Source organism: Fulmarus glacialis, unplaced genomic scaffold (genome assembly GCF_000690835.1).
Source record: "Fulmarus glacialis isolate BGI_N327 unplaced genomic scaffold, ASM69083v1 scaffold24235, whole genome shotgun sequence".
NCBI lineage: Eukaryota > Metazoa > Chordata > Aves > Procellariiformes > Procellariidae > Fulmarus > Fulmarus glacialis.
Genome location: NW_009215393.1, coordinates 40,852 through 59,079, shown reverse-complemented (window position 1 = coordinate 59,079; position 18,228 = coordinate 40,852). Strand labels below are relative to the sequence as shown.

Genomic DNA, 18,228 nt, shown 5'->3' with positions numbered 1-18,228 from the left:
CAAACTAAATGCATTTCCTTTGTACTGTAAGATGGCCGGAGGAACAGGAAATTTTAGCAAGTTTAACATCCAGCTGCAGGAGCAGTTCAAGCTGCTACATATGTTACAGACCTGATGATCAAGCTGCCGAATTACCTCGATTGCAAGAATATCACTGTACACGGTGTCATTAACCTGCCACATATTAGAGAGCTCATAAAAAAAAAAGCAACACTCACACCACATTAACATCGTCCTTAAAAAACCTGCACTCTCATGCAAACATTAATTCAGTAATAAGCGTACTGATTTCTTTCTTTCACTCTCTCTCGCTCTCTCCTGGATTCTACTTTCTGCTCGAATGGAGCCTACAGACCCTTGCTGTGATTGCCAATTATATGAAAAAAGGCTGAATCCATTTGGACGGCTGGTAAGAAGGAATGTCTTAATGAAACTATATCCACACGCACCACCCTCAGAGCATCTGCCCTCCAATAGCCTACAAAATATCCACCCCCTGCGCGCAATCGCAGTAATGCCCTATCTTGGTGAGCTGATCATTTAAATAATTTCAGCTGCTATGTGGCACTTTGGCAAAAAATATTAGTTTACATTGTGTCATTCTGTGATGCCGAAAATGGAAAAATTTTTAAGGAGGGGAAAAAAAAAAGAAAAAGAAAGGAAAAATAGAAAATTAAAGTAATTGCAAGGTTTGACTCACTCGCATCCCCCCAAACTCCAGCTGCAACCCTACCATGTTCATGGTAATTGCAGAATGTGTCGATATAGGGCATCTTCTGAAGGGGAAGCTTGGAGATGGCTTTAATTTTACAATGGCTAGAGTGATCTTGGGAGCCAGTGTTTACTTCCGAACCCCATAAATTAAAGCTGGAAAATCCCATCCTGACAGTCTAATGTAATAATTTTCAACCCCTGGGCTACATACATTTTAGAACTACTTTAAGTGAGGATTTTCAGCGTTGCTGAGGGGGACGCGGAAATTCAGTGAGACGGGGTGAACTCGTTACGGCATGAGTCACAAAGACATCGCTCCTCAAATGGGGTTTAGGGGCCTGGGAAGAGCCCCCCTGCAGGCGCTGGTACCTGCTATCAGTGCTCTCCTGCTTCCCCGGAGATCCTGCTTCACTCCTGCCGCACTCGCCCCGGCCGCGCTGCCAGGCGGGGTTAGGGCTGCCGAGCCGCTGTGCCTCCTTGGAGGGTTGCAGCAGTTTGCTTCAGACAGAGCTTCAAGGTCTGCATCAGCTCCTGACCTCACTGCTTCAAATGCAAGTACATCTGTTTAAGGGCACCCCTCTCTCTCTCTTCCTCTGTTCCCTCTCTTTCACCCGGTGAGATCAGAGCAGAAGCAGGATGAGCTGCTAAATTAGAAAAACAGCTGCTGGAAATGATGGGCACCACTGAGCCTAAGGCTTCCTCAGGCAGTGCTAATGACCCCACTTTATTACAAATATCCCTGCAGCCTTCAATCACTGCAAACTGAAGTCGAACAAAGTAATTTAAAAATGGGAGGCTACTTTATTGTTGCCTTCTGGTCAAACCACCATAACACAGGCTTACAGAGCCATGTTGGCTTTTCCTCGCAGGAAAAGCAATATACTTGTCACGAGCAACACAGTCTTTCTTCATTTCCTACTGGCTGCCTACGTGAAAGAGCTGAGCACACAGCCCATGCTGGGCTTCCAAACAAGCAACTGCAAAGGAACAGCACCGAGAAACGATTGGTGTTAGCTTACAGCGAAATCTGAAATAAGGCAAAGACAAACGGGACCGTTGGGAACATGGCCGAGCAAATGGCCAGGCACGGGCATGGCAATTGCTCGAGTAAGATGCAGACGACAAAGCCAAGCTCAGAACCACGTGGAGCTCATGCGCGTTTCGGGGTGTACTTTTATCTCATGCTCAGTATGAAACATTCTAAAATCCTTAGCATCAGGAGTTCATTATAAATATTTAGAAACACTGAATGATAACAGTGGTGAACTTGTTCACGTTGCTAACACATTGGATGTAATTGTACATTAAGCACCAGCAATAAGTTTCCTTTTTGCCAAACAATTATGTCAGACAAACATCTGGTTGTAGACAACATGGCTTCTGCATCAAACTAATACAGTTCTTATAGACACAGTCACACACATACACAAAATTACATTTCAAGGCTGGATATACTGTTTAATAATGCTTCTGCCCCAATAGCTGCAGCAGCATTTGTTTCTTGGGTTGTTTTTGTTCAGAAAAATTAAAGAAATATTGGCAAACAATGCACATTACTCAGCTGTGTTACTATTTCATAGAGTACTGACTGGAAGACTCTATAAGAATGTGCAGCAGACTTTCTGGGTCGTGTCAGACTATGGAAACATTCCTTACAAAAATACCCTCCCCCTGCAAAGTCAGAATTATTCACTCTTTGAAAGTAAATGAACTAAAAACCAACAATAAACCTAGAGGAAAAATTAGCCCAAAGCATGGTGATTTCCCAAGAAGAGCATGGCCTCTAAAGTTGCCTTTTCTGGCAGACGCAATCAGGATCAAAGCTAGAACAAAAAGAGTTAACACTATGTCAGAACAAAAGAGAAAGGAAGAAAGAAAAAAAGCCCATGGCTCTTGTGCGGCAATCATCACATCTTTTTTTCCAGTGATATAAACATCTTTGTTTGTTAGGCACTCCAAGTTCATGTCTCCGATGTTATTCCAACATTTACTTTTCTCAGTGTCTCACTGCCTGTATAATTTTCTTTTAATTAAGACTGGAAACATTCTGGAAAGCTTCTTTGGGTAATGCACTTTGTTGTGTGTTGGTTCTCATCAGCTGAACTGCATATTACCAAAGAAGGCTGCGCAGAGTATTTCCTGTAATATGAAAAGATTCTGTTGAAGATACAGGGAAGACTGCCCTAGAAAGTTACTTTTTTTTTTTTGTTTTTGCAGAAACATAAAAAAAATCAAAAATAAAAAAAGGAAAAGACAAAGAAAACGTTCTTCAAGTTGTTGGCACGATGGAATCCCACTCGGCCTGCCTCATGAGCTGCGTGTCATCCAGCGCACCATTGCTACCCTGTCTCAGGAAGGACGCTCCTCACCAGACAGATTCCTGCCCCAGGAGGCCACCTCTTGCCTTGCTTAGAGTGCACCCGTGTGTCGTGTGCTGCTGCGTGGTGGCCACTGAGCCCAGCACACAGCCACCTCCTTGACAACGTTGGCCTTGGACAGGAACACTGATCTTCCAGCCATAAACGGTTGCAGTAGTAAGAGCCATCTCCAGCCAAATATCCACAAAAGCTCTGCAGAATGGTCCATATGCATTTTTGTCCTTGTAAGGAGATGTGCTGTTTACAAGAAATACAATTAACCAAAGGAAATAAAAAGACCCTACTGTACAATATTTACATCTAGAGGCTGAGCCAGTATTTGGTCCATAAAATCAATTAAAAAAAAATTCATATAGGAAGTGATCCAGTCCTGTAGGATCTGTCCATCATCAGCTGTTGGTAAAGGTCCTTCCAGGGGAGGCCTCGGGCCTGTAGTCATATTTATTCAGTGTACTGGGATAATAGGTTGTCGTGTACACATTGGTTTGCTGCAACGGGTAGAAGTTGGTCCTGTCGTCTGGTATCAAATTGTTCTTGTTAAGTGTCTGTAAAAGAGAAGAGGAGATGACAGGCATGGCAATGGTGCCACATAATTACTCTTTTCTACCTGCAGACACCTCCCTCTCACCTGCCTTCTCCATCACGGTCTCTGTTGCAGCCACCACCACCTTCCCTCCGGCTGGGAGAGTAAGACGGTACATCGTACTCGCTATGGGGCTAGTCTGGGGGGGACCACAGCTCCTGCCAGGTCTCCTTCGGTGGACCTGTGCTCAGCTACTGCTAGGGCCAGAGCCCAGAGCCTTCTCCAGGGACCCGGAGTCTCCTGGTAGATGGCGTGTTGTCTGAACATCATTGTCACACAAAACCATGCTGGGCAGACACAAAAGTTGGTGACTAATGGCAGCACTCAATCTAATCTCTTCCAAAATGCTCATGTTATAGCCTGCAGCTCCCTCTCAAACCAGTTGCCAAACGGCAGCTTTTTCTCTTTGGAAGAGCAGGTGTGCATTTACCTGATCTCCATCTCCATTGGTAGATATCCAGGTTTGGACCCCCCGATATTAAGTGTGTCACTTCTGTAAGCTACAGTATAAGTAACAAATCATGGTCACTTTTGGAAAAACTAAAATTACTTAAAAAAAAATTTAACAACCACGTAACAATTGTTGGCAACAACAACATAAAAAATGCGAACCACAAATGCCCCTTTTACCATAAAAATTTAGAGATGGGGCTTTTCTCCCTCCCCTCTTCCCCCCCTTTTGCAAGAATTTTGCTTTTTGCAAGAATTACTATTACTCTTCCCACCAGCAAGCAGACGTCCCCCTCCCCTCAGATTAAAGCCCATTGCTATGCCAGCCATCACCTATGTGTAAGGATGAAATTCCACTTGCGGGGGAGGGATGCAATAATTTTATGGCACTTTCGCCTTCATCTTTATAGTCATCTGATTTCTGTGAATTTGGCTGAGGAACATTTATGACAGTTGTTTCAGCTAACCCCTGGCTTAAATTTCTTATACTATCTCTGGCCTGTGTCGCTCCTATGTGCACCTTTAACGGTTGTCATGCAGGGAACTTACTCCTTTGATTTGGGAGTCAACACTAGGCCTGTTTGCTACAGCATCCTCATGATCAGGGCACAGCACATTTAAAGAGGGCATGAGCATCTCTCCTGTCTGGAGCAGAGACATGGAGAGGTCTAATGAGGCAATTAGTCCTGGGACCTAATGGTTGTTCTGCCACAACCAGATGCTCCTGGGGGAACCACTTTACCTCAGTTCCCCCTTGAGACAAACAGCTCGTACACGACCCAGCTCAGGGCAAGATGAAAATTAATTAACTAATGCTCAAGCCCATGCAATACCCAGCTCCATTAGTCTTACTCGACCCATCTAACTTCAGCCACCTAAACTTCAGGCACTGGGGCTCTGTCAGCAAGCCAGGGAGAAGCCTCCTTCCTGCATGAAGGCAGCTGTGGATGAAAATTGCCCTCTGGGGGGCCCCTGTCCCCCCCAGCCCTGGCAGCAGTGGGGCGACCTGCTGACAGTGGGTGCCTGACTTTTAGGAGGCTACAGTTAGGTGAGGGGGGTCTCGCCCTGTGCACGTGCCCATGGCACAGTCAGGGCTTAGCCACATCCCAGCTGTGACCGCTGAAATGATCAGAGCACCCCTAGGCTCAAAGACAAGACTACAGGCAGTGTATTTATCTCCCAATTTCTTTGTAATCGAGTAATTTTACTGCATGGGGAGCGGGAGAGGAGGAGGAAGAAAAGAAAATGCTTTCTTCTAATCTGATAGCAGACTGACAGCTACAGCTACCCTGGGAGCTGCAACTCCCAGTTTCATACAAGACATTGGGAGGAAAGGCTTTCCTATGGCAAAAGTACCCTGGCAAAGAAATTTCCCAACTGCTGAACTACCGAATTACTTTTTTGGAAATGGGCACTACCTGAAACATCTCATACATGAAATCTGGAGGAGACTTAGCCTCCTCCTGGTCTGGCTGTGATCTTTGCCTGCCTGGACAGCACGTCACTTGTAGGAACCAAGGAGAGAATTTGTATAGGCACGGTCAAAGTGACAAATATTTCCAAGGAATGAGGATTTGTGTCCTTCGATATGGAAAGAAGAAAAGAAATGTCATGCTTTGCTCCCAGTCACCCAAAGAAATATTAAAATAGCGTGGGCACAAGTCTGCTGCTTTGTGCTGGAGGCTGGGAAACAAGGAAGCCAGGCTCAGTCCTCCGCTGCTTGCTATGCTTCCTTGGGAAATCCAATTAACTCGCTCTCTGCTTCAGCGTCTTCTGACCCAGCTTGATAAAAACGATTGAGATCCCCTGTAGAAATGCATTTTGCTAAGTACTACCACTGAGTATTTGGGGGAACTGCTCTCTGGTGAACGCCACAGGTGTTCATACCGGCTGTACACCATGACTGCTATTTCCTATCGGTGTCTCTAGCCCAGGATACCCACTGCAGGCAGCGTAACCCCATGGCCATGGTCCACCACAGCAGGAGGAAGAGGCTGATTCCCACTGCCCCACTCCCTGGGCTCTCTTGAAGGTGGTCCAGCATCCAGGCCTCACCTGGGTCACTTTTCAGGATGGTTAAGATTCATGACATGCCAGGATTACCACCTCTGAAACTTGGCGACATGAAAATCCTGACCTGGGATGGCTCACGACCATCTTGATCTGAGGACAAAGATCTCAGGAGTCTACTTTTTTGGCTTTCAGTTGGAAAATCTGTATGAGTTTCAACACGTCCCACGGTGTTTAAAACTAGCCCCTTACAGCAGACTTAGCATTTAATTAACACAATTTGCATTTTTTTCTCTCTCTTGTCTTACTTTCATATAACATTTAATTAGGAAAAAAAACCCACAACTGCTCCTTTGCTCTTTTTGGTTTTATTTTCGATGGAGGGTTTATATCTTAGGAAAATACCTTATGAAAATGGTTTAGCGGAATTTATAATGCAATTAGCTGCAAAGAATTTGTCTCCGGAAATGCTGCGATGGCAGTACAGTCCTAAATCAGCATGATCAATGTGCACTGCTTTAACATTTCCCCACACAAACTTACTGTCTGTCTTATGTTAATAAATAGATGATTAGGTTTCTTGGCACTAGAAATTGGTTGATATTTTGAAGAAGGGAAATTAGGCAGCAGTGAATTTTAGAGATGTACACATACATACTCATGCATGCACTGCAAGAGAAGAGGCGCACAGGTACATCTCTCTGGGTGGGCTCCCGTGCTGTTCTTACTCAGAGCTTTAACCCTTGCTCTTGTCCTGCAATTCTTCACTGTGACGGTACAGAGATGGCCAACAACTTTCCCTTTGGAAGATATTCCCCCAAAGCTCTATGGTTTATGCCGTCAAGGTCAGAGCCTCCTGACAACTTGAACTCGCTGAAGTTATTGGGGGGGATGAAAACAGCCTGCTGCGCCCATAGGTGTTCCCACCAATATTTATCAGTCCCAACGGGAAAGGCCAAGAGTCGTCACCACAGCACAACGACAGTCGATCACAAAAACTAACACAGAACAGACCCTTGCTCACAGCCTAACTCCTACAAGTGCCTCTTCACCTCAGCCACCTCTGAGCCAAGTCCCCAACATTACAGTGGCCAAGAAGTGGTTGCCATATACATACATTTAATTTTGTTCAGCTTTCTCCATTGATATTTTTAGCCTAAGTCATCATTCAGATTTTCCATTTGTTACTTTTTCTCCAGCAATGCCTTGCCACTACTCCCCCAAATTCTGCCTCTGCTCCAAATCATTAAGTCATAATCCACTGACCTACTTGCTTACATTTTCCCAGATGTATCAAAACATCTTCATGTGTAACAGTATGGGACTTTCAGTACTACTCCCATCCAACAGCTGCATGTACAAACTGTATAAACATTTCTTACACACATAAACAGATCAAACGTTTCAATTTTTCAGTCACAAAAATTTCAAAACTTGATTTAAAAAGGGGATGAACATCTCCCCACCCCCAATTAAAAGGAATTTTGAGAAACTGAAGTGAAAAGGATGCTTCTAAAAGCATCTGATACACATACAACTAACACCAAAATAAGGGCTGTAAAATAGTTCCCATAGGGTGACATGCAATGGCAAGATTTCCTTAATCTTCTCACATAGAACCACTCAGGTTTCTGGAGCTCAGCATTCTCTTTGAGCTCCAGATCTTCTTTTCTATTTTGGGGGTGGTGTGGGGGAAGAGTCAGCAGGTTTCCCAAAGTTTTGTAGGTTAATCTTCACCAGCTCCGCAGCACTACAGTCCCCGTGAAGTCAGTGAGCAAGGACAGTTTTCCCCAGCCTCACAGTTTCTCCACTATTTCTCTGTCAACGGGTGTAATTTCAGCTCTTCCACCTCCCACCGATGACACTTTCCTCTTTAAAAAGGTAAAAAGAAGAAAGAAAAAGTTGGGTGACCTTCCTGGGCAGCTTCAAACCACTCTGTCTAGCATTTATGGTTAAGCTGTCACCACTTTAACCTCTGCAGAGGCTGAACAACGCAGCGTGCACCTTTCCAATGGGCATGACCCATCAGAGACGAGTCGCCTGTGCCAGGACCGACTGCATAGTTGGAAGTTTCCATCTTGCAAGTTTGTTTGTAATGTTGAATGTCCCAGTGTACTACAAAGAAAAACTTCCCCCTTCCTTCGTCACAGAGTGAGCGCAGGCGCTAAGGAACCAGGTAACAACTCCCATCACTGCTAACCCTGGTCATCCACTGTGGACATAGGGAAAGGTCTAAAATCAGGGTCCTGGTAGCAGATGGCAACTTTGCAGTCAACCCATTCCTCTTAGCAATATCCAAATCAAGCCCATGTGTATCGTGTACCCTGCCCCTGCAGAAGTCGGGGACAAAATTCCCACTGAACTCAGTCACACAATTAGCCCTAAAAGAATTAAAGTGACGTTTCCAATTTTCCTTGGAACAGCATCCAACAGACTTCCTGTAGCAACAGTGGGATGGCCATTACTCCCCCTCATCCCTCAGGAAAATGGCGGGATAAGGGAATTGTGCAATGTTTTAAGGAAGCCAAGATTCAACATTTAGCTTCTTTTGTGCTCCTTTTAAGTTGTTTGTTTTTTGCAGTGAAATCACATTGAACAAAATGCCTTTTCAATGCATTTCAGCTGTTTTATGGAGTTAGCCATGCCTTCTTGTTAAAGGATGTTACTTTTTGTGTTCTAGGAACATTAGCCAAATGACTTAGGGTTGTGGAAGTATATTAATATTATGAAACATTTCCCACAGCTTGTACATCTCTGGAAGTACCAAGGCAGAGATCTCAGAATTATAATTAATCAGTAAATTTGGAAATAATTAGCATAACAAAATAAACCATACAATTAAAATAACCTCTTTTGGCAATAATTGACACCAGGATAATACATGACGTCTGGCCCACCCACATGCTCCCTTTCTTCTGATCCACCGGATGCCACAACACTGCTGTGCCTCTCGAGCTATGCATTACAAATGACCCTGGAAAGACGGAAAGTTGCCAGAAAGACCCTATGAGACCCGTGTATTTACTGCAAGCTAAGAGTGATTTTTTTAAGACTTAGGATTCTTCTTTCCGATCTTTCTTAAAAAATTGCTTAGTGTCTTACACTAAGCAAACTATCTCACCTGATGCTTTTATAAAATCTCTTGAGCTCTGCTTACACTGAAGTCAAAGATAGCAGTGGCCACGGTTTATGTGTTGAGTTTTTTCTGATGAATTCAATAAGGCTGTTTGCAGGATTTACCGTGAAGTGTAGATGTACAGATGAGGAACCTATTTTCTATATAGGAAGGTTTTTCCTCTCAAAAAGAGATACAAAAAAATTCCACTGGGACACTAAACTTACGATTGCATGTTCCTTTTGGATGGAAGCTTACCATATTTTTAGACTGGAAATTCTTTGTTCACTGTTATTGGTAAATAAATTAAACAACCCGCAAATGACGGCAGCATCTGTAGATGTGCTCGGGTTGACAATGGAACTGACATTCAATTATTAGAAAATGAATAGCTACAGTTTTCCATAGCTGTTTGAAAATAGCTATTTTATCCTTATACTTAGGAGGGAGTGAGGTTGTATTACTGCCATTTTAAACTTATAAAAACCTTCAGAGTTGGCAACATAAAGGACCATTGTCAGAAAGACGCTTTGGCACATCTTTGACTTCAAGCACATGAGTAAGATGACAAAACAAACTGCATGTATTAGTAAGGCAAACTGAAGTGAGTCCCTGCTTAAAGCCAAATCCAGGTTTAAGTATTTTTCTGAACTGGAAACTGAAGTCTGAGAAGTTGATGGAAATCTTCCCACTGGCAAGTGCAGGTGTCTAGCCTAAAGCTTGCTATTTTTCTCTGCCAGTAACTTGGTGGTGGCAACACCCATGACGTGGTGTCCAGACACAAAAGAGGAATTCAGGGCTGCCCTAAGCTGCTCCCAATATAGCTGAACACAAAAGAGGAATTCAGGGCTGCCCTAATATAGCTGGTGCACAGGATATAGCAGACATGATCTCAGCTGTGTGGGAAGGTGTAAACTGTCTCCTTGCTGCATTACTAGGAAGGTGTAAACTGTCTCCTTGCTGCATTGTATGCCTCCTTGCTTCAGTGTATGCCCTTCCTGCGTTCCTCACGAATACTATAGTGTTACTACAGGGGCTCATGAGTTGAGCTACGGCACCTGCCCTCGTGCGTGCTCTAGTACTCAGACTAACTCACCAGAGGTATAATCACTGCCGTCTAAAACTAAGTTTAGTAATCTGCATTGGGTGCAGATGATCATCTAGAGCAACTGGGCCAGACTGGGCTTCGGCTGATGGTAACTGGTAAGGCCACAGTGACCGGCTGTAGGTCTGTCCGGGGAAGGCAGTTCTCACTGCCTCATTGCAGTTATATTGGAGCAAGCAGCCCTGAGTTTTCAGATGGCCTCAGAGCTGCTTATTCTGGTGAATTACCAACACAGGTCATGCAGCCTGCTGCCAGCCCACAGCGCTACATTTAGACTGAGAATTGCAAAGGTGTAACTGCAGTGGTGCAAAAAAAAAAAAAGTAGTGAAAATAGAAATAAAAGTAAAAACTGGCCTAATTTGCCATCTGCTAACTCCATCCAGTCTCTTATAGTCTTATTGCTTTCCAAGTATCTCCCACCCTCTAAATAGCTGTTTTCCTATTATTTTCCTCAAGATTGCTCTGTTTTCTCCCCATGCTGCATCTCACCTTGTTATTTCCTCTCTACATTTATAATCTCCCCAGGTAATTTTCCAGTATTTCTATAGCAATGGCTGTTTTTTTGACACACCTCCCAATTTAATATCTTCTGCTAGTTTAATTAACACACTGACTGCACCCTCTCCAAGCTCGTTAATGAAGTATTAAATAAAGCCAAACCTTGCATTACTGCTTGTGGTGCCCCACACAACTCCTCCCCATAGCCCCGTACGTTCCCATTAACGATTGCCTGATGTTCACAGTCCATTAGCCAGGTTTCAATCTCTGCAGCAGCATTCCTGTCCAAGCCAATTCCTACTTACACGTCACAAGATTATTTAAGACACCAGTATCGTCCTCTTTTCTTTAGGTGTATGGACCAGTGAAGCTACATTTTTAACCAGCTGAGAATCTGCCCTTATGCAGCTCAGTCTCGTGCTTTCCCTTCATCCTCTAATGCTGAAACTCTGTGCAAAAAGTGATCATGTTTGATTTCTTCCTGCTCAGCATTAGGTCCCGGCTCAGCTGTCAGTTCAGCCCAACTGCCTTTCATTTCATCAGGGTATGTGACATGTTGCCTCTCAAATATTAATTCAGATTTGCCTGCATATTAACACTGACACAGATTTGTTTCAATGAGCTTCCATTGCTGTAACTGAAAGCACAGTTGAGCCAATCCCATTTGTTTCTCCTGGTTTCACTCTCTAGTACGGCCCCAACTCTGCCAAATTTTAAAGACCAAGCGGGATTTAACACCCTATTGATATGCTTTGTTGAATGGGGAAGGTCCAGGTGTACTCTATTGATTGTGGGCCTGTATGATTACAGATAGTTTCTCTCATCCCCAAATCCAACTGGCGTTTCTCACACAGACTTACTGGCGCTACTTGTGTGACTAGTGCATTGGACTTGGTAGCTTAACAGTGACTCAATTAGCTGGGAGGAAATCGGCCTGCTTTCTTACAAACGCTTTTGTATTACCTTTGCATTTCATGGCACTGGGGGTTTGCCCAAGATCCATGATATTTACAAAGGTAATTGGAGTTGTTCATTAGCTGGTTCTCACAGACTCTGGGATACGGTCCATCTAGATTCCTTCATCCGCAGATTTTCAGTTCTTTCCTTTATTCACATGCTTTGTGCCAAACCTCAGGACAATGTTAAAGCTGACTTAATGAGGATTCCCCCAGCTATAGGGGAATGCAGGCAGAGCTACTCCTGCTTACCCTATGCCAAACCTATTGTGCATATATAAATGATGCACCAGGCAAAGGTGGCAATGGATGTAGTGTTGCTGCAGCCCCTGCAGCCTGTGTGGTGGCAGCAGCCAGCACATACTGAGCAGCCCTGAGCCCTCAATTGCTCTTTAGGACAGGCTGGTCATGGTTCAGGAAAAAACAGCTCAGGTGTTTCGGCTGCCCTCTCTCAGAGCTGCCAAACATGTTCTGGACATTGAGCTCTAGTTCTGAATACTGACACAGCTAGGTATGCAGCGAGATTTCTTTATAATTCTGCTTAAAAATCCATTATTCGCTAGTGGAGCTATTCCAGTTGAATAGTGAGGCAGGTCCCCTCCAAGTGTACTATGAAGATTATATGTTTTCTGGTATTTATTGTTTGTCTAATATTATCCTCTTCCTTTACTTTAGCCCCCTGCCTCTTTCATGGCCCCCTTTAAACTCTTCTGCAAACACATAATTAATTCCTCCTGCATATCTTGGAGGCACTGAGGGTTTCCCAGTTCAGCTAATACACATAACACTGCCAGCCAGAGCTTTGAGGAGACAAGGAGGGAAGAACCACTTCAAGCACCTGGACCAAGAGAGAACCATTAACTTTCAGCAAATGAGGCTAAGGTACATTTGAAATATTCCTCTTCTGACCAGTAGAGGGAAGTCATGTAAATACACAGCAGTCAGTGCAGTGCAATTTTGTTATTCCCATTCCTGCAGTTCTTCTTCGTTTAATTCTCCTTCTTCCAGCACAGGTGGGTGGGTGGGGGCAGATACATGTCAACCTCAGAGAAATTAGGAAAGGCAAAAATTGCAAAGAAAAGGTAATATCAGTTATTAAATCAATTAGTGTAGCTGGAAAAATCAGATAAACTTTTGAACACATCTGCCTGTCTTCAGGTCTGAAATAGCAGCTCACATGTTCAAAAACCTGCCAGCTTTTTCCAGCTATACTCATTGATCTAATTAAAAACAAAACAAAACAAAACTTGTCTGTCTACAAATCTGTCTTGCCTGCATCCACAGATTACCACAGCTGCAGTAATACAACCCCAAAGAAAGGCTAGTGTGAGCATCTATGATGACTAGCCTAGCCTGTAAGAAGGCAGAGCATGAACCATATCCCTGACCTGGGTGTAGAGGAGATATGCCTGGTCGTACCAGGAGGGAGAGAGAAGGCTGAGTCAATAGAGAAAAACATGACAGGATGAATACGAAGCACCTACCCCCAGTGTCACTTAAAACTTCTCAATATGGCTTAAAGAGGAAAACAAAAAGCCATCCCAAAAGCTGGACTCTCTCAAAATGGTAGAGGAGTAGGAACAATGTGGATTCCCACCCCACGGTGAGCAGCAACAGCCCCGCGAAGTAATGAAGGGTTTGTATCAAAAGCGGCTGGAGGGGGGACCGATTCCCATTGGGGGACCGTTGTGAGCAGCTGCTTAGCTGCAGGAGCAAGGAAACATTCAGATCCGAATTGGCAGTTTCCCCTACTCTTAAATAATGTACCTATGAGAGGGAGATATCTGTGACTTGCACACAGCATCCCATTGAGCCACTGCTGCCATGGGGTGAGAACACCTCCGAGAGATGCACATCGCTCTACAGGCACAATCGCCCTAGGACAGCCACACCTTCAGGCATGCTTGACTGCTCAATTTGACTGACCCAATGATATAAATGGGGAGAAAAGACACTAATAGATTTTGACTGAGATGCACCACTTAATCCTCTTTTCCCCATCCGTAAGCTCTCTTGCTTTCCCTTCCTAGCAGGCATTATGTAAATTGAGAGTCCCCTGAAGTGATATTTGCAACTGCAGGATCATAGAAGAAAGGGCACAATGCTCCTTTGCCAATACAACCCCCTGCCTCTACTCTTCTTTTTCAAATAATACTATACTTATGGTAAGCACTAAAAATATGTACTCTACCATTCAAGCACTTAATGTTCTTAAATGCCACTTTGTTCAGGGGAAACAGTCTTTGTTAAACATGAAATTCACTGGGAACAAAATTTATGTTTCAATCTGATTTACTTTTTTTTATATATATATATATATGTATTTATTTTTTCCAGCTGATTACACCAGCTAAATCTCTCTCTAGAACGCCATGCAGCTAAAGCAAACACTTAAGGGAGGCTGTTGATAACTTATTGACGATGCTGGGTATCATCAACTGCTGGCTTATGTCTGAACTTTACAGCCACTTCCTGGGGCTTGAATGATGCACAGTGAAAGGGTCACTGGGAAAAGCAAAAAGCTTATCTCACAGTGCTATCAGTGCATGTGCTGGGATCACTACAAATAAATGGGTTAGCCAATTTTAGTTGAAGTAGGAACATATCAAATTAAGCGATAGGACACTGAAGCCCTAAGTTTTCCATGGCAGAGAGAAACAAACATCCTCAGAGACCAAGGCTGACTTAGACAAACATTCCTCTAGGGCACTTGACAGTAGTTAAAGCTCATTTCAACTTGAATCACTGGCTGTCTCCCCGCTATAAAAAAGGCGTGATTTTCAGCGGCAATGAAAATGACCGTCACCAAGACAGAGACATTTAAAATCCATACAGGGATCCACTTTCCTATACCCTGAGCTTTATTTCTTTTTGCAATGTTGAAAGCCACACCAAACACCCAGCCTGTTGTTTTTTCAGAAGGATTTGTCTTCCAAAGACAGAATTGGTTTCTGTTTCATAACCCTCCATGTTGGTATTTTATTGCCATTAATTATTTGGGATTAGTAATGAAGTGTGCATCACACAGTGTCCGGAGTCCTTCACAGGGGGTATCGGCTCTGCACTGTTATTTGATTCGCAACAGCATTGTTCTCACTTTATTAAAAAATATTCATTGTAGCTTCTAATTTGTACAGGGTCCCAAGTGATCTACTGAATATTCCCCCCATTTTCTGGTAGCATTCATATTTGCTATATAACTTTGGGCTAGTGCAGGACTGGCAGTCCTACTGAAGTTAATGTGTATTGTTCTGACGTCCTCCTAGAAACTTCAGGTATCAGGTGATACATTAAATATTTAGTTTCCTTCTTTCATTGCCATATCCTGCAATCTCACTCAGTTCTCACCTCATTTTCCCCGATAATAAATTTGCTCATTGACTCATAAATGACTGTTTTGCTTGAGCACAAGTTCAGTGTTTGGCCCTTAGCTTCTACGAGAGCAGCGGTGATGCCCAGAACAGATGCAATGCTCAGGTGCTTCCTCAGTTTATTTGAGGCACCAGTACAGAAAGAGTTTGACTGCATGACTCATGACTAAAGCTATGTTTAAGGAAGGAAGGACAGAGGGAGGTCTGTCCAGCACAATTGAGAAGAAAATCTGCAGAATCATCATCATAACCGTCCTGCAAACTGACATTTCTCACTAATCCCATCTGGCTTGATCCAAAGGCCATTGGATTCTGGATTTGGACCAATGTGCAGACGCCTTTGCCTGTCCAAATCCCGTGTAGAATAAAATGTTGGCTCTCTTTATTGGCAGAGGATTTAGCAATAGGAAGAAGTTCAGTCCAAACCCTTTCTCCATGTGTGGCTGTTCCAAGAGCTCCGAATTCACAAGGGCTCAACCTTGACCCTACATCCTCCCGCTTCTACTGCAGGATCATCTGGCTTTCCATCAGCATGACTCTAATAAGTAACTCATATAAGTAAGTCACTGAGTAGCTGAAGCAAAAATGTTAAAAAAGAGGATCTCCTCTCTGCTTTGATAGCCAATTATTAACTAATCAGCATGGCAGTACTGGGAAGGTTGTAGGTGGTTCTGTAACCCATCATGCCAAAATGTGAAGAGCAGATAATTTTTATTTCATTATGCTCTTGTTCTGCACAGTCTTCAATATTGTCAGAGTGCTGTATGAACTTTAACCAATTAATGAAACATGAACTGCTTATTAGGTGACACAAAAGGTCTCTCCCCTACGATCTGTGAATAACAAATCAGAATCAACATGCTGCTGGTAAATGCATATGCATGAAATCTTTTAAGACATCATGGCTAAAATAGCTAATAATAAACCTCACAGCATTCTTGAGAAAACAAAACAGGAAGGGAAAAGAAGCCAGCAAAAATAAAACACTCTTCTGCAAAACACTGCCTAGGCAAGTTAGCATCAGCTAAATGATCAATAGGTCACCATTATGTAAGATATTTACATCTGATCTGCATTACTGCATTGCTGTGCTGAAATGTCCAACAAGGCTCATATCAGCTAGCACTTCCTTCATTAAAATCTGCCTCCATATAAAATTCACCTTGATTTATGAGTTTGCATTCAGTGCTGTACATTTGAATGTAACACTGCCAAACTTTCTACTGTGTTCACCTGCTGGTTGGAGGGCAGAGATATTTCAAGATGAAAACAAACTAAAGATGGTTGCAGGAGGCTTTTTATTATCAAAGAATGAAAAATAATAGACTTGTGCATATGCTTAGCCTTCTGCTACCATCATGCCACTGCGTATTACTACTTTCTGTTACTGAAAGGTAGTCTACACACCATGTATTTCCTTAACCGTGGATTTATTAACTCTTTCACATATACACATACAAACCTACAATGATGCTTTTGCTTTCATTACCTAGAAAATGTTGGGGGCAGTTTTCTTTGTATCTGCTGAATAGAAACTTACTTGGGTTTAGAATCTGGAATTTCAGGTGTTTTAGTTTTCTTTCATACATACACATTTTAAATTCAGATAGGCCCATATCCAAGCTCAGTCTAACCCTCATTTTCCAGAAGGTGAATTTTAGCTCCTCCATCATTTGAATGTTAATTGTGTAGCATCACAATAAAACCACACATGCTCCTTGAAGGCATGAAAAACTCCCTCCTGACCCTTAGAAAAATCTGCCAGTTATTCCTAAAAATAAAGCTGGCTAATAACAAGTTCTGTAAGTAATTACACAGCACAGAGCACACAGAGCCTTCCTCTTACTGCACTAACGCTATATTCTTCAAGGGAACACGGAGGAGTGGCAAATTTGTAGAATTAAATGACACATTTTCAGGCAAGAGTTTAAGAAAGGAGGGCCAATAGAGAAGATGAACATAAGGAAATATTCAACAGGAATAGAGAAAAGGGGCTTCACTTGATAAACAGATTTTACCTTTTCTGTAAATCTCTTTGCCTCATTCACCACTCTGAAAGTGTATGACTTCCGAGTTCTCCTCGGCAAGTAGCCCCTTGCTCCTAAACATTTAGTTTTGGTCTGTCCAACGACTGCAGATTTATGCATTTGATCTTTTTCCCTTCCTAACATTCTACAAATAAGACCCATCTGTTCTATCTCTGCTTGTGTCCAAGTCCCTTCTTGCCCCAGCCTAACTCATACAGTCCCAGTTAGCTAATGCCTTCCTTTAAATAAACTAGACTTTTCAAAACTTGATCTAATGGCTAGGCTCTTTATGTCCCTCGAAAGAAGACTCTAACAGCTGCTCACTGTTACTACACACTAGATCAAGTATTCAGAGATGGATCTATCAAAAAGGTCAACTCTCTCCTGATACTACATTAACTAATCTGCTGCTATTTTAAACTTTGTTTAGCTTTGTTAGTACTTCTACTCCACTGCACCACTCAGCATAGACATATTGCATTTCATAATCCATTTATCCAATTGATCAAGATTGTTCTGCGAACAACTTCATCCTTCTAAATTTTAACCGTTCTTCTTATTTTAGCATCAACTGATAACATATAATAGCACAATATAAATCATGAAGAAAATGTTAACACAAAGCCAACCCTGTAACTACCTGCTTTTGGCCACAAAAATAATTTTGTCTCTTTTCTTCATTGTTTGCTATGTAAGGAACACGGGGATACTCCTAATCATTTCTTTATTCCTGCAAGCTTTTTTCATCTGGGTCTTCCTATTGACTTTGCCACAACTGCTCACATAACTGAAAGGATTACTCTCATACTTTGAAGCTTCCAGGATCAGGTCCCAGTTCTTTACCTGTCTTAATAATTTATTACCTAACCTGTATATGCAGAGTGTGTAGAATAATACATCCTGTGAAACTTTGTTAAAAGCCTCTGAAAATCCCAATATGTCTGCTGCTTCCCTCCTATCTAGATCAATATTTATTTAATTTAAAAAAGGAATCCAATTTGTTTGACATGATTTACTTTCC

At 42.8% G+C, this 18,228-nt stretch overlaps 1 protein-coding gene across 1 annotated transcript in view; it reads right to left on the bottom strand.

The window, feature by feature from the left end:
• Positions 1-3,481: 3,481 nt before the first annotated feature.
• SEMA5B (sema domain, seven thrombospondin repeats (type 1 and type 1-like), transmembrane domain (TM) and short cytoplasmic domain, (semaphorin) 5B) overlaps positions 3,482-18,228 on the bottom strand; it is a gene marked incomplete at its 5' end in the record, with an annotated part of 54,283 nt that continues 39,536 nt past the window's right edge. Inside the window, one exon of the mRNA XM_009578929.1 lies at positions 3,482-3,637. Within this exon, the coding sequence (XP_009577224.1) occupies positions 3,482-3,637 (156 nt within the window). The remainder of the gene's footprint in view (positions 3,638-18,228) is intronic.